The 12,979-nt window shown below is 36.1% G+C and overlaps 1 protein-coding gene across 1 annotated transcript; it reads left to right on the top strand.

Moving 5' to 3' along the window:
• Positions 1-8,513: 8,513 nt before the first annotated feature.
• On the top strand, positions 8,514-10,803 carry LOC125247460 (olfactomedin-like). Its single transcript, XM_048158775.1, has 5 exons — positions 8,514-8,766; positions 8,883-9,041; positions 9,156-9,368; positions 9,497-9,629; positions 9,772-10,803. Exons 1-5 carry the CDS (start codon positions 8,734-8,736, stop codon positions 10,578-10,580), a joined length of 1,347 nt encoding a protein of 448 aa, XP_048014732.1. The 5' UTR covers positions 8,514-8,733; the 3' UTR covers positions 10,581-10,803.
• Positions 10,804-12,979: the final 2,176 nt, after the last annotated feature.

Below are 12,979 nucleotides of genomic sequence, written 5' to 3'. Positions count from 1 at the left end.
AAATTATAGTTCATATCATATATACACGCACACAATGCATGCATAATTAGGAAAGTCGATTTTCTGAATTCTTTTTCCAAGCACGTGACCAATTCCAATCCACATCAATCTCAATAAAACTATTAATTTTGTATATAATCATTTATAAATTATATATAATTGTTAACGAGGGCTGGAAGTAAAAAACACAAAATAAGCAGTATTTGATAATAATTGATAAATAATTGTTTGTGATGATTGACTGTTATTGAAGATACCTGATGTTAACTTCAGGTGTCTTCAATAACGGTCAATCATCACTCAATTAAACACTTATTTATCTTATTAATGCTTCAGTGGGTGGAATAAAAATATGGCAGGACTTTTACTTTCTGACCCCTGGACTTTCTACCTCTGATAGGCAGTCCTCACTGAGCCTCCAGGAAGCAATAGCGCTGTTTTATTGAAAATAATAAAGTTTGAAGTCACCGTAATGGAGGTAATCGTTTGCTTTAGTTTGGCTCCTGTCCCTTGACTTCATAACATTGTTTTTCTGGCTGTTATAACTGTGCTTTTGAAGCACATTTGTTATAGTAGAAGTTGTAAAGAGAAAAACTAACCTGATGATTCAGTCATCATGTAGTGGCTTAGTTCCAGAGTCTGACCGTTACTTAGATTCAATAATTTTAAGTTAACGGAACTGCAGAATACCACTGTAAGAGCTTTTGTCTTTCTTTAATATTTTCACAGAGTTCTACAATTCTAACAACATCGTGAATCAGCGTATGAACCTCAACAACGGTGAGAATCAACAAAAAGATTTTTTTTTTTTTTTTTTTTTAGTTGCTTGTTTTCAGAGGTGGGAAGTCCAGGGGTCAGAGAGTAAAAGTCCTGCCATATTTTTATTCCACCCACTGAAGCATTAATGAGATAAATAAGTGTTTAATTGAGTGATGATTGACCATTATTGAAGACACCTGATGATAACAAGCAGAATCACCAAAGGAGAAAATCACTATTTTCACCATCATCGACATTAGACATTAGATTTTGTTTGGGCAGCTTTAACTGCATTGAAACCAGCCAGACAGGGAAAGTTAGAAGATGATCAGGTGGTGTTGGTCATGTTTTCACATAATCATTATTTGATCTGAATTACTGAACTCATTTAGAGCCCAATCTCTGAGTTAGAGTTACATTATTGATTACAGCAGCACTGTGATTCTACAGCAGAAGATCAACTTTATCAATACAAATTATTTTTTTTGAAAGTTATTCTTGTCACAAAAATAAATTCATTACAGGCACACACAGACATCAAGAATCAGCGCATGAATCTCAACAACGGTGACAAGCAACATATTCTGATAAACAGATCAACTCTGAACATTAGAAAACAAGCTACTAAAAAGTCACAGAAAAACAGCAAAATTTAAATAGTGAGAATAAAGAAAATTACTAAGACAATTCAGCTCATAATTTATTCATGCAGCAATGCATGATGGGAGGCATTGATGAATTTTGATTGGTGGCACCCAGAATGCATTGCAACATGCTTTATTACTCTCACCACTGTTGAGATTCACAGACTGATTCTTGATGTCTGTGTGCTTAAATGAAACTTTTTTTTTTTTTTTTAAATCAGAACAACTTTAGATTGAAGAATTCTGTAGAATGACAGTGCTGCTGTAATCAATAATGTAAATCTAACTCAGAGATTGGGCTTTAAATGAGTTCAGTGATTCAGATCAAATAATGATTATGTGAAAACATAACCAACACCACCTGATCATCTTTTAGCTTTGCTTATCTGGTTGGTTTTAATGCAGTTAAAACCACCTAAAAAAATCTAACATTAAAAACTCAAGGGTCAAGAGCTCAACTAAAACAAACCCTGACCTCGATGATGGTAACTTAAAAATTGTGATTTTCTCCTTTGGTGATTCTGCTTGTTACTCTGTCTTCAATAATGGTCAATCATCACTCATTTAAACACTTATTTATCTTATTAATGCTTCAGTGGGTGGAATAAAAATATGGCAGGACTTTTACTCTTTGACCCCTGGACTTCCCACCTCTGTCCGCATATTGGCAAAATGCTTGTTGCATAGGCTTTTTTGGTTATTATCGGCAACATGCTTGTTGCTTTAAGCTTTTGGTTGTTATGGGCAAAATGCTTGTTGCTTAAGGCTTTCTGGTTATTATTGGCAACATGCTTGTTGCTTAAGGTTTTTGGTATTGGCAACATGCTTTTTTGTGCTTAAGCTCATTCGGTTATTCTACACCAATGACTGCACCTCTAAAGACCCCTCTGTCAAGCTCCTGAAGTTTGCAGATGACACCACACTGATCGGCCTCATCCAGGATGGTGACGAGTCTGCTTACAGACTGGAGGTTGAACAGCTGGCTGTCTGGTGCAGTCTTAACAACCTGGAGCTCAACACGCTCAAGACCAGAGGTGTATAGTCCAGGGGTCAGAAAGTAGAAGTCCTGCCATATTTTTCATTCCACCCACTGAAGCAGTGTTAAAGTTAATGAGATAATTAAGTGATAAATTGAGTGATGATTGACCATTATTGAAGACACCTGATGATAACAAGCAGAATCACCAAAGGAGAAAATCACTATTTTTAAGCCACCATCGTGGAGATGAGTGTTTGCTTTAGTTTGGCTCTTGACCCTTGACTCTTAATATTAGATCTTGTTTGGGCTTTTAACTGAGTTGTAACAACTAGACAAGCAAAGAAAAAAGAAAATCAAGTGGTGTTGGTTATGTTTTCACATAATCATTATTTGATCTAAATCACTGAACTCATTTAAAGCCCAATCTCTGAGTTAGATTTACATTATTGATTACAGCAACACTGTGATTCTACAGCAGAAGATCAACTATAATACAGTCCAATCAATATAATCCAAAGGATTTCACAAAAGTTGTTCTGAATAAAACAAAAAAAAAAGAAATCCTTTAGGCACACACAGACATCAAGAATCAACATATGAATCTCAACGACGGTGACAAGCAACATATTCTGATCAACAGATCAACTCTGAACACTAGAAAACAAGCTACTAAAAAGTCACAGAAAAACAGAAAAAAATAAAATAGTGAGAATAAAGGAAATTACTAAAACAATTAAGCTCATAATTTATTCATGCAGAAATGCATGATGGGAGCCATGGATGAATTTTGATTGGTGGCACCCAGAATGCACTGCAACATGCTTTTTGATGGTCACCACTGTTGAGATTCACAGGATGATTCTTGATGTCTGTGTCTCTATATGAAAGCATTTTTTTTTTTTTTTTTTTTTATCAGAACATCTTTTGCAAAATCCATCAGATTATATTGATAAAGCTGATGATCTGCTGTTGAACCACAGTTCAATAATGTAAATCTAACTCAAAGATTGAGCTCTAAATGAATTCAGGTCAAATTACTATTATGTGAAAATATAACCAACTCCTGATAATTTTTTTCTCTTTGCTTGTCTGGTTGTTATAACTCAGTCAACAGCCCAAACAAGATCTAATGTTAACAGTCAAGGGTCAAGAGCTCAACTAAAGCAAACACTCATCTCCACGATGGTGGCTTAAAAATAGTGATTTTCTCCTTTGGTGATTCTGCTTGTTATCATCAGGTGTCTTCAATAATGGTCAATCATCACTCAATTTATCACTTAATTATCTCATTAACTTTAACACAGCTTCAGTGGGTGGAATGAAAAATATGGCAGGACTTCTACTTTCTGACCCCTGGACTATACACCTCTGCTCAAGACAGTGGAGATGACCGTGGACTTCAGGAGAAACCCCCCTGCTCTTCCCACACTCACCATCATGAACAGCACTGTGGCAGCAGTGGTTCAACCTACCACAGGAGCTGCTGAAACAGTTCTACTCTGCCATCATTGAATCCATCCTCTGCACTTCAATTACCGTCTGGTTCAGATCAGCTACCAAATCTGACCTCAGAAGACTACAGAGGGTAGTCCGGTCTGCTGAGCGAATCATTGGCACAACCCTCCCCACTCTCCAAGAACTGTACTTATCCAGAGTGAGAAAAAGGGCAAAGAAGATCACTCTGGACCCCTCACATCCAGCACACTCCCTCTTTGAACTGTTGCCATCCGGTCGACGCTACAGAGCCCTGAGCACCAGAACGACCAGACACAGGAACAGTTTCTTCCCTCAAGCAATCCATCTCATGAACACTTGACAAACACGGAACACGGAACACATAACACTATTGCACATTATTTACTTAAAACACTTATTTATATCTCAATTTGCACACATAATTGTACATACAATTGTCTATAATATATATTGTCTTTTGCTTTTTTTGCACTTTGTCTATCTTGTAAATTTGTATATTATTATTTTATTCTTTTTATTATGTGTCTTGTCTTGTCGCTGTTACTCTGTTGCACTGTGGAGCTTCTGTCACTAAAACAAATTCCTAGTATGTGTAAACAACATACCTGGCAATAAAGCTCTTTCTGATTCTGATTCTGATTCTGATTCAATTAAAGGGGCATGGCCATTTCTCTGCTTATAACAGAAGAGCACCCCTTTGCTGCCATTGTTATCCTGTAAGGGACATGCTGCCCCAAGTCTCTACTATTTCAGAGGGATATGCTGCTCCTTTCCAAAATATAGGCCTACTATTCTTGTCTTTTTCAGTATTAGGGCCTGAATTATATCTGCATCTGGGCATTTGCAAGAAAAGAAAAAAAGAAAGAAAAAAGAAGAAAAAATTGATGAACTGAGGTTGGACATTTAAAGGGGGGGGGGAACTTGTGGTTGGATATTTTTGTGGATGAAGTTTCTCAACTGAATTTCTTGCTGAATTTCTGAAATTAGCCATAAGTTCAATTTTCACATCCTCTTCAAAAGACAACCCCAAACTGCAAATTTGACTAAAAATGACTAAAATTGCCACCACTTAGTGTTTGCATGGTGGTTTAAAGCAGATCTTTCCCCGCTAGAAATTGTACGTTCCCAGAACATTCTCAGAACGTCCCCACTGGTGTTAAGGACGTTGTGTAGTAACGATCCTAGGATGTTCAAAGACGGTCACCATGTGGAGATCTTTTAAGGGTTGGGGGACGTTATTTGGCAGACCTTCACAGAAGATTCAGGACGTTCTCTGAACGTTTATGGAAACATATTTTATTTGGAAAAGTTCTCAGAATGTCCCTGCTGCCCTTGTCAAAGAATTGAATTGAAAATTAGAGCTAAATTGACTAACTTTAGCTCTATTCAAACAAAAACAATTTTTTCTTAAATGTCTTACTAAAAAAAAGCTCTTTACAGGTAATTCCTGGATTAATATTATGAAACCTTTTCTTTAAAATGCAAATCTCTTGCAGTAAGTCATTAGCTGACAACAGCACATGCATGAGCTAATGTAACTGCTGTATCACTGCATCAGCAACTACACATAAAGCAACATGCAGCAGAACATCAGTGTTTCTGGATCATCACTGACTGAATCACAGGATCTACTCTCCAGCTCAATGATAACCTCACAAAACTCAGATAACAGAAACATTAAACACTAACGGATCTCTCTAGATGTCAGCATCTTCACTTATTACAAACCACTCTGACTTTGTTTCTTTCATTCAAATCTTCTTAATGAGGTGTTTTTTGTTACAAAACAAAAAATAAATAAAAAAAAAAATCTGATCAATTGGATTTGGTTGCTTGTGGTTTTCAAGATCAGCCAGTAGCCTTGTGTAATCCCTGAATATTATATTCTTTTCATGCTATTGTCCTGTGATACTTAAAACCCCATCTTGCTTTGATATTTTGAACGTTTTTATTATTGTACAGTACTTATTCAGACAGTATTGTGCAGACTCACACAGACATCAAGATTCTGTGTGTGAACCTCAACAATGGTGACAAAATTTTCAGATAAACAGATCAGCTCTGGGCATCACAAAACAAGCTACTAAAAGATTTTTGTTTATTGTCACCATTGTTGAGGTTCATACGCTGATTCATGATGTCTGTGTGTATCTAAAAGACACTGATCAAGACTCTGTCAGTATAATGAATTTAAAAAAAGAAAAAATTAACCATTAATTAATGCAAAACTAACAGTGATCACACTATAATTTAGATTCTGTGGAGAATTAGTGAATCAGGACACTCCGTGATGATTGAAACACCATCATTAAATAATCAAAATCATCTGATCAGAATTTCTTTTGCAATTTTTGCTGTAAGAGGCATGTTTTGAAAACACAGTTAAAGCAGCCAGAGAAAATCTAACATTAAAACATCAAGAATCAAGAGCCTATCTAAAGCAAACGCTCACCTAAAACTTTATTATTTTCTCTAAAACACCCACGTAGAAGGCGACATTCTCGTGACCTTGCGGAACGTTCCCTAAAAGTTTTCTAAAGGTTACGAAAATTCTGAACCTTTACAGAACATTAGGGATGTTCCTAAAATGTCTTCTTTTGGTAATGAAAGTGCTGCAGTTCAAGGTTCCTTATATGACTTTAGGGGGACATTCCAATTTGGTTAATTTTATGGTCACATAGGAATGTTACAATGAGGATATTTGGGACATTAACTGAACGTTCCCATACGGTCCTCTGTTGGTCATTTAATAACGTTCCTGAAATTAGTTTAGGGGGACGTTATATTTTGGTTATTTTATGGTCATGTGAGAACGTAACAAAGAGGACATTTGGGAAGTTAACAGAAGGTCCTATTAATAGTCCTCTAAATATTCCCAGAACGTCCTAAATGTTTCCTGAAGGTCCATCAAATGACGTCCCCCAACTCTTAAAAGAACTCCACATCGTGACCGTCTCTGAAAGTACTGTAACATTCTTTTTTGACCATAAAATAACCAAAATGGAACGTCCCTCTAAAGTCAAGGAACCTTAAACTGCAGCACTTTCATTATCAAAAGAGGACATTTTAGGAACGTCCTGAATGTTCTGTAAAGGTTCGGAATCTTCGTCACCTTTAGATAACTTTTAGGGAACGTTGCGCAAGGTCCTGAGAACGTCGCCTTCTACGTGGGTTAGTCTTTCAGCTCAATCAATGAGTGTACCACTTTTTTTTTTTTAGATACTAACCATTTCATAATGGGGACACCCCACAAGCCATTTTGGAGATGATCTAATCCAGTCATCTAGCCATCACTATTTGGCCAAATTTAAGAATTGTTTACTTGCTGCCTAATATATCCCATTCCTTGACTGGTGCCATTGTAACAATATAATCAATGTTATTCACTTCACCTGTCAGTTGGGTTGGGCCAATAGATGATGCCATTGTCCATTGCCGATGTGTGACAGACATCACAATGTTAAGTTCAGTTTCAGTTTTATTCAAGGTAATTCAAGCAACAGTTTTTCAATAACGGAAGAATATGTGTAAGTATGGCATATGAGGTAAAAAGCGCACCTGCTGCAAGACACAATAATTAACATGATAATAAACAGCTGTCTAACTTTTCCATTTGTTGACATATGGTTAGATTCAGATGGTAAATATATATCAAATTGGGTATCCACCTTAGAGATAATACCCATATTTATAATGAAACAATCATATTTAAAAATATGATATTAATCATATCATATATTAAAATATAATTTATTGTTACTACTGTACATCTATATTAAATGTTATGGGATCTCCTTCAATGCTTTCAGAATCTTTACTCTTAAAACTAATTTTGTTTCTGTATTTTTAAAATGTATTTTTATATTAACATATTTTAATGACAGTATATTTATTGAGCAAAAATGATTTCTTTTATTTGCCAAAATAAACAGAAAATAGTACAAACTTTGTTAAATTGATTATTTTGAACATGTATTAACCTACCAAGCTAACAGAATTTTGTTATAAGAACGTTCTCAAAATATTCAGTGTTGGTTCTGGGAAAGTAAAAAATGTCAGTTTTCCTTGACGTTAGAGGAATGTGTTTTATGATGTTCCTCAAACGTTCTTTCAACTTAACTTTGATTAATCATTCAGCATTCTAGGAGCGTTGATTTGTAACATGCCAAGAACATAAAAATATCCTTCCTTAATGTTAATAGAAAAATAATTATAGGTTAGTTTGATGTTTCTGAAACATTCTTTCAATCATTCAAACACCTGCTGTGAACAAGCACTAAAAGAAAGAGAAATAAGAACACAAATAACTTTCTTCAGCCACAGCCTTAGATGAACTGAAGATAAAAGACATTAAATATCTCAAGATCTGACTAAACAACTCCACAAACAGCATTACAGCTTCATTTATTACTAACCAGAATGACTTTTTTTTCTGTCACACGTCTACAGAAGTTCTTAAGTTCTTATTCAGAATTAACAGAGGTTTAGATGTTTTATTAAAAATGTTTAGTTTTAGTGTTTGCTCAGTTTTAGATCAGTGTTTGCTTTAGTTGAACTCTTGAACCTTTGTTGAGCTTTTTTTTTTTATCAGCAATTGCGGTAAAACATTTTTGCATTGATAAAACAGATGGGGTTGTAAAAATATTTAGGGGGAACATGTGGTTGATTTTTTTTTTTTTTTTTTGGTGGATGAAGTTTTTTTTAACCAAATTTCTTCGTGAATTTCTGATATCAGCCATATGTGCAATTTTAACATCCTCTTCAACAGATCCCCAAAACGGCAAATTTGTATAACTTGCATAACATAATTGCATCACCTTAGTGTTTGTATGTGGTTTAAAGCAGATCTTTAGTCTTTCACCCCATTCTGTCAGCATGTTCATCTACCTGCTGCTCCTCACAGTCATTGTAAGTTTTCTCTTTGTGTCTTGAATTAGCTGACAACATCTCTAAAAAAATATGTAAAAAATATGAGAGAATGTATGTATGTATGATATAGTAATCTGATTGTGTTTGTACATAAGGCGACTGTTGAAGCTCAGAGAATTCCAGGTCTACAGAAGACAGATTCATGTTTGTGCAAAATAAACAGCTCTATCTGGACCTTCCCTGCTGTACAGTTTGTGGAAGTCACAAAAGAGGTCCAGACCTGTGAGGAGAATCTGAATGAATTTGAGGAAAAGGTAAGGTATCAGTTAAGCTTATTTATAACAGTTGCAACTACACTGCATTGATTTTTAGATGTTGTTCATTTAAATTGAGAAGAATCTTGAATTATATCAATTAATTACTTCCAGTTGAGGAACACAGATGCAGAACTGCCGTCGATGGGAGCCACTCTTCAGAACATCACAGCCCGTCTGAAAGCATTTAATTACCTTCACACAAGTGGACTGTACAACAGCCTTCACCTGCGACAGCTGAACCAGGAACTCGAGGAAATCCATCAAATTGTCAATGAAGCACACATGGAGAACCCCAACAACGAGACACATAACCTGCTAAGTGAGGTAGACATGGCAACATGAATACAAACAAATGTTCTTTTCTAATAACTCTTTTCTTTAGTGATCAGAACTGACAGAACTATTTAAACAATATAAAAACATTTTTTATGATACATCTGTGTTGTTCTCAGTTAAATAAGGCAAAAAATGATGTCCAAAGGATGTACAAAGATGATTTCTTCAACCTAGAGACCATGAAGAAGAGGTTACAAGACCTCAACAACCGAGCACAGGCTTGCAAAACCATACCAAATGATTTCAGAAGTAAGTACATTACTGATTATCTGTGAGTTATACGATATAGGAACTTTTAAAGAATGTAATGCCATTTTCTGAATTATGAAGTTCAAAAAGTTTCTAAAAAACTAAGAAAAATCTTAAAATGTGTTACTGCAATTACTTGCAGGCACTTGTCATCAGCGCATCATGACCAGAATAAGTTCTCCAAGTGTCACCAAGCTCAATTCCTTTAGCAAGTCCTATATTTCTGGTGCCTGGGGTCGTGATGCCCTACTAACCAATAACCTTTATTGGGAACATTGTCTGGAGAGTGAAAACAAGCATGGGAACATAATCAGGATGTACAACTCATATGAAGACTTCATGGCCAGCAAGAACGACAAGGATGAGGAGATAGCATCATCCTACAGTGACGAAAATGCCGTTCAGGGCTCTGGCACTATACTGTATGACAATACCGTATTTTACCAGTGCTATGAAACTGCTGAGATCTGCAGCTTCAACATTACATCACAATCAACCAAACGTATGAAACTGGATGGTGCCGGAATCGACAACAAGTTCCCTTTCTGCTACTATAGCTGCCGTGACTGGACAGACATCGACCTGGAGGCTGATCAAGACGCCGTGTGGGTGATATATGCCACAGAGGAGAATCACGGCAACATTGTTGTGAGTCGCTTAGATCCGCTGGAGCTCAATATCACACATACCTGGAAGACACATCTCTTTAAGAGGTCTGTCACCAGCACGTTTATGGTGTGCGGGGTCCTGTACGCTACACGCTTTGTTAGTACTTACCAAGAAGAGGTATTTTATGCTTTCGATACAACCACTGGCCAAGAGATAAACACTCTTTCTTTGCCTTTTGAGAAGGTTTCTGCTGGAATAGCCAATCTCAACTACAATCCTGTTGATAGGAGACTTTACATGTATAATGATGGTTATCTGTTAGCATATAACACCTTCAACTGAGGGTCTTTCATACTCAGCTAAGAAAAAAATGCAGTAGCCTATCATATGCTGTAGTTTATAGTTTATGTCAGTCCAAATTGCACAGCATGCAGAAAATCTCAAAATATGAGCAGTGGTTAAACTAAATTGTTGCGCTATATCATTATGCGACTGCGAGACTTTTGGAGTGTTTTGTCTAATTTTATTATTTTTTGGTTATTACAATAAATGCTCTTATACAGCACTTCTCTGACAGTGTTTTTTTTAACTCACCTTTTCTATAACTTTAATAAAAACTTTGCTGCGAACTCCACACTTTCTTTCAGTACTATAACGTCACATAGGCCTAAGCTACTGGTAAGAGACAAAATGCGATCTCATCAGTTTAATACCTTATAGTCGATGGTCATTATCATATATGACACTGCTGCAAAAAGAAAGGCCTTTTAATTTGCTCAATCAAAATTAATTTTTCAATCAAAGTTCATTTTAGCATTTGTGCCATAATTTTATTGCATACGACCTGGCGCTATTTTTCTTAAAAATAAACTCGAGATCCCAGAGTGTGAAGAGAAAAGTTCCAGAACTGCTACTGTATGTTGTAGGCCTCAGAGGTGGGAAGTCCAGGGGTCAGAGAGTAAAAGTCCTGCCATATTTTTATTCCACCCACTGAAGCATTAATGAGATAAATAAGTTATTAATTGAGTGATGATTGACCATTATTGAAGACACCTGATGATAACAAGCAGAATCACCAATGGAGAAAATCACTATTTTTAAGTTACCATCATCGAGGTCAGGGTTTGTTTTAGTTGAGCTCTTGACCCTTGTCTTTTTAATATTAAATTTTGTTTGGGTTGTTTTAACTGAGTTAAAACCAACCAGACAAGCAAAGTTAAGAGATGATCAGGTGGTGTTGGTTATGTTTTCACATCATCATTTGATCTGAATCATGGAACTCTTTTAGAGCCCAATCTCTGAGTTAGATTTACGTTATTGATTAGGCAAGGCAATTTTATTTGTATAGCACATTTCATATACAATGGTAATTCAAAGTGCTTTACATAAAAAAAGAATAATAAAAATAGAACATAAGGAATAGAAATAACAGTAAAAACAGAGAATTTTGCTATCTGGATGGAAGAGCTAGGAAGTCTCAGAGAGTTTGTTGTTGTTGTTGTCTATCAGAGTGGATCTAAACAGATCTGTCCATCAGAGCGGATCAGAATGGATCTTCCTCACACGACAGGACTGCTACCTATTAAGGCACTTCAAACTGATAAACACAGTTTCAATCTCCCCTTTTGCCAAGACACCTCAAACTGCACCACACAGCCCTAATCCCTCTTCCGGAGATATCTTATCTATGCAACGCAGTTCAAATTTCCCCCTTTGGAAAGTGTCCTGACTGTAATCCAGAGATATCTTAACCATGCACTACAGCTTAAATTTCCCCATGGTTTGTCCCTTTATCCAAATTTACCAAATTTTAACCTAATCACTTTCTTCCTAATTCTCCCAGCTCTTTCAACCAGACAGCAATATTTAAAATGCATTAAAAGTCAGAATAACAAGATGATACATAAAAGATATAAAATACATTAAAAATGAAAATAAAAACAGGAAAATGAATTAAAAGAATAAAAAGATAATACGTATAAAATAAAGTGCAAACAGTTTGGACATAGCACAGTGCTCAATCAGCAAATGCATAGATAAAAAGATGTGTTTTGAGTCTGGATTTGAATGTGGCTACTGTTGGAGCACACCTGATCTCTTCTGGAAGGTGGTTCCAGCTGCGGCTGGCGTAACAGCTAAAAGCAGACTCTCCTTGCTTTGAGTGAACCCTTGGTATTTCTAAATGACTTGATTCTGATAATCTGAGTGATCTGTTAGGTTTATATTCTATGAGCATATCTGCAATGTGTTGAGGTCCTAGACCACTGAGTGATTTATAAACAAGTAACAGTACTTTAAAATCAATTCTAAATGCAACTGGAAGTCAGTGCAAGGACCTGAGGACTGGTGTGATGTGTTCATGTTTTCGGGTTCTGCTCAGAATCCTGGCAGCAGTGTTCTGTACGAGCTGCAGCTGTCTTATGGTCTTTTTGGGAAGACCACTGAGGAGCCCATTACAATAATCCACCCAGCTGGTGATGAAAGCATGAACAAGTTTCTCTAAGTCTTGACTGGAGACAAAGCATCTAATTCTTGCAATATTTTTGAGATGATAATCTGCTGATTTAGTTATTGTCTTTACATGGCTAACGAAACTCAGGTCTGACTCCAAAATCACACCAAGATTCCTGACTTGATTTTTAGTTCTTTGACCCCTAGAGTGAAGGTACATGTTCACTTTGAGAACTTCATCTTTGTTTCCAAACGCAATGATTTCAGTTTTGTCTTTGTTTAATTGAAGG

This window comes from Megalobrama amblycephala, linkage group LG15, assembly GCF_018812025.1.
Source record: "Megalobrama amblycephala isolate DHTTF-2021 linkage group LG15, ASM1881202v1, whole genome shotgun sequence".
Taxonomy (NCBI): domain Eukaryota; kingdom Metazoa; phylum Chordata; class Actinopteri; order Cypriniformes; family Xenocyprididae; genus Megalobrama; species Megalobrama amblycephala.
Note: the sequence above shows the minus strand (reverse complement) of the source record. Positions and strands in the feature narration are given on the sequence as shown.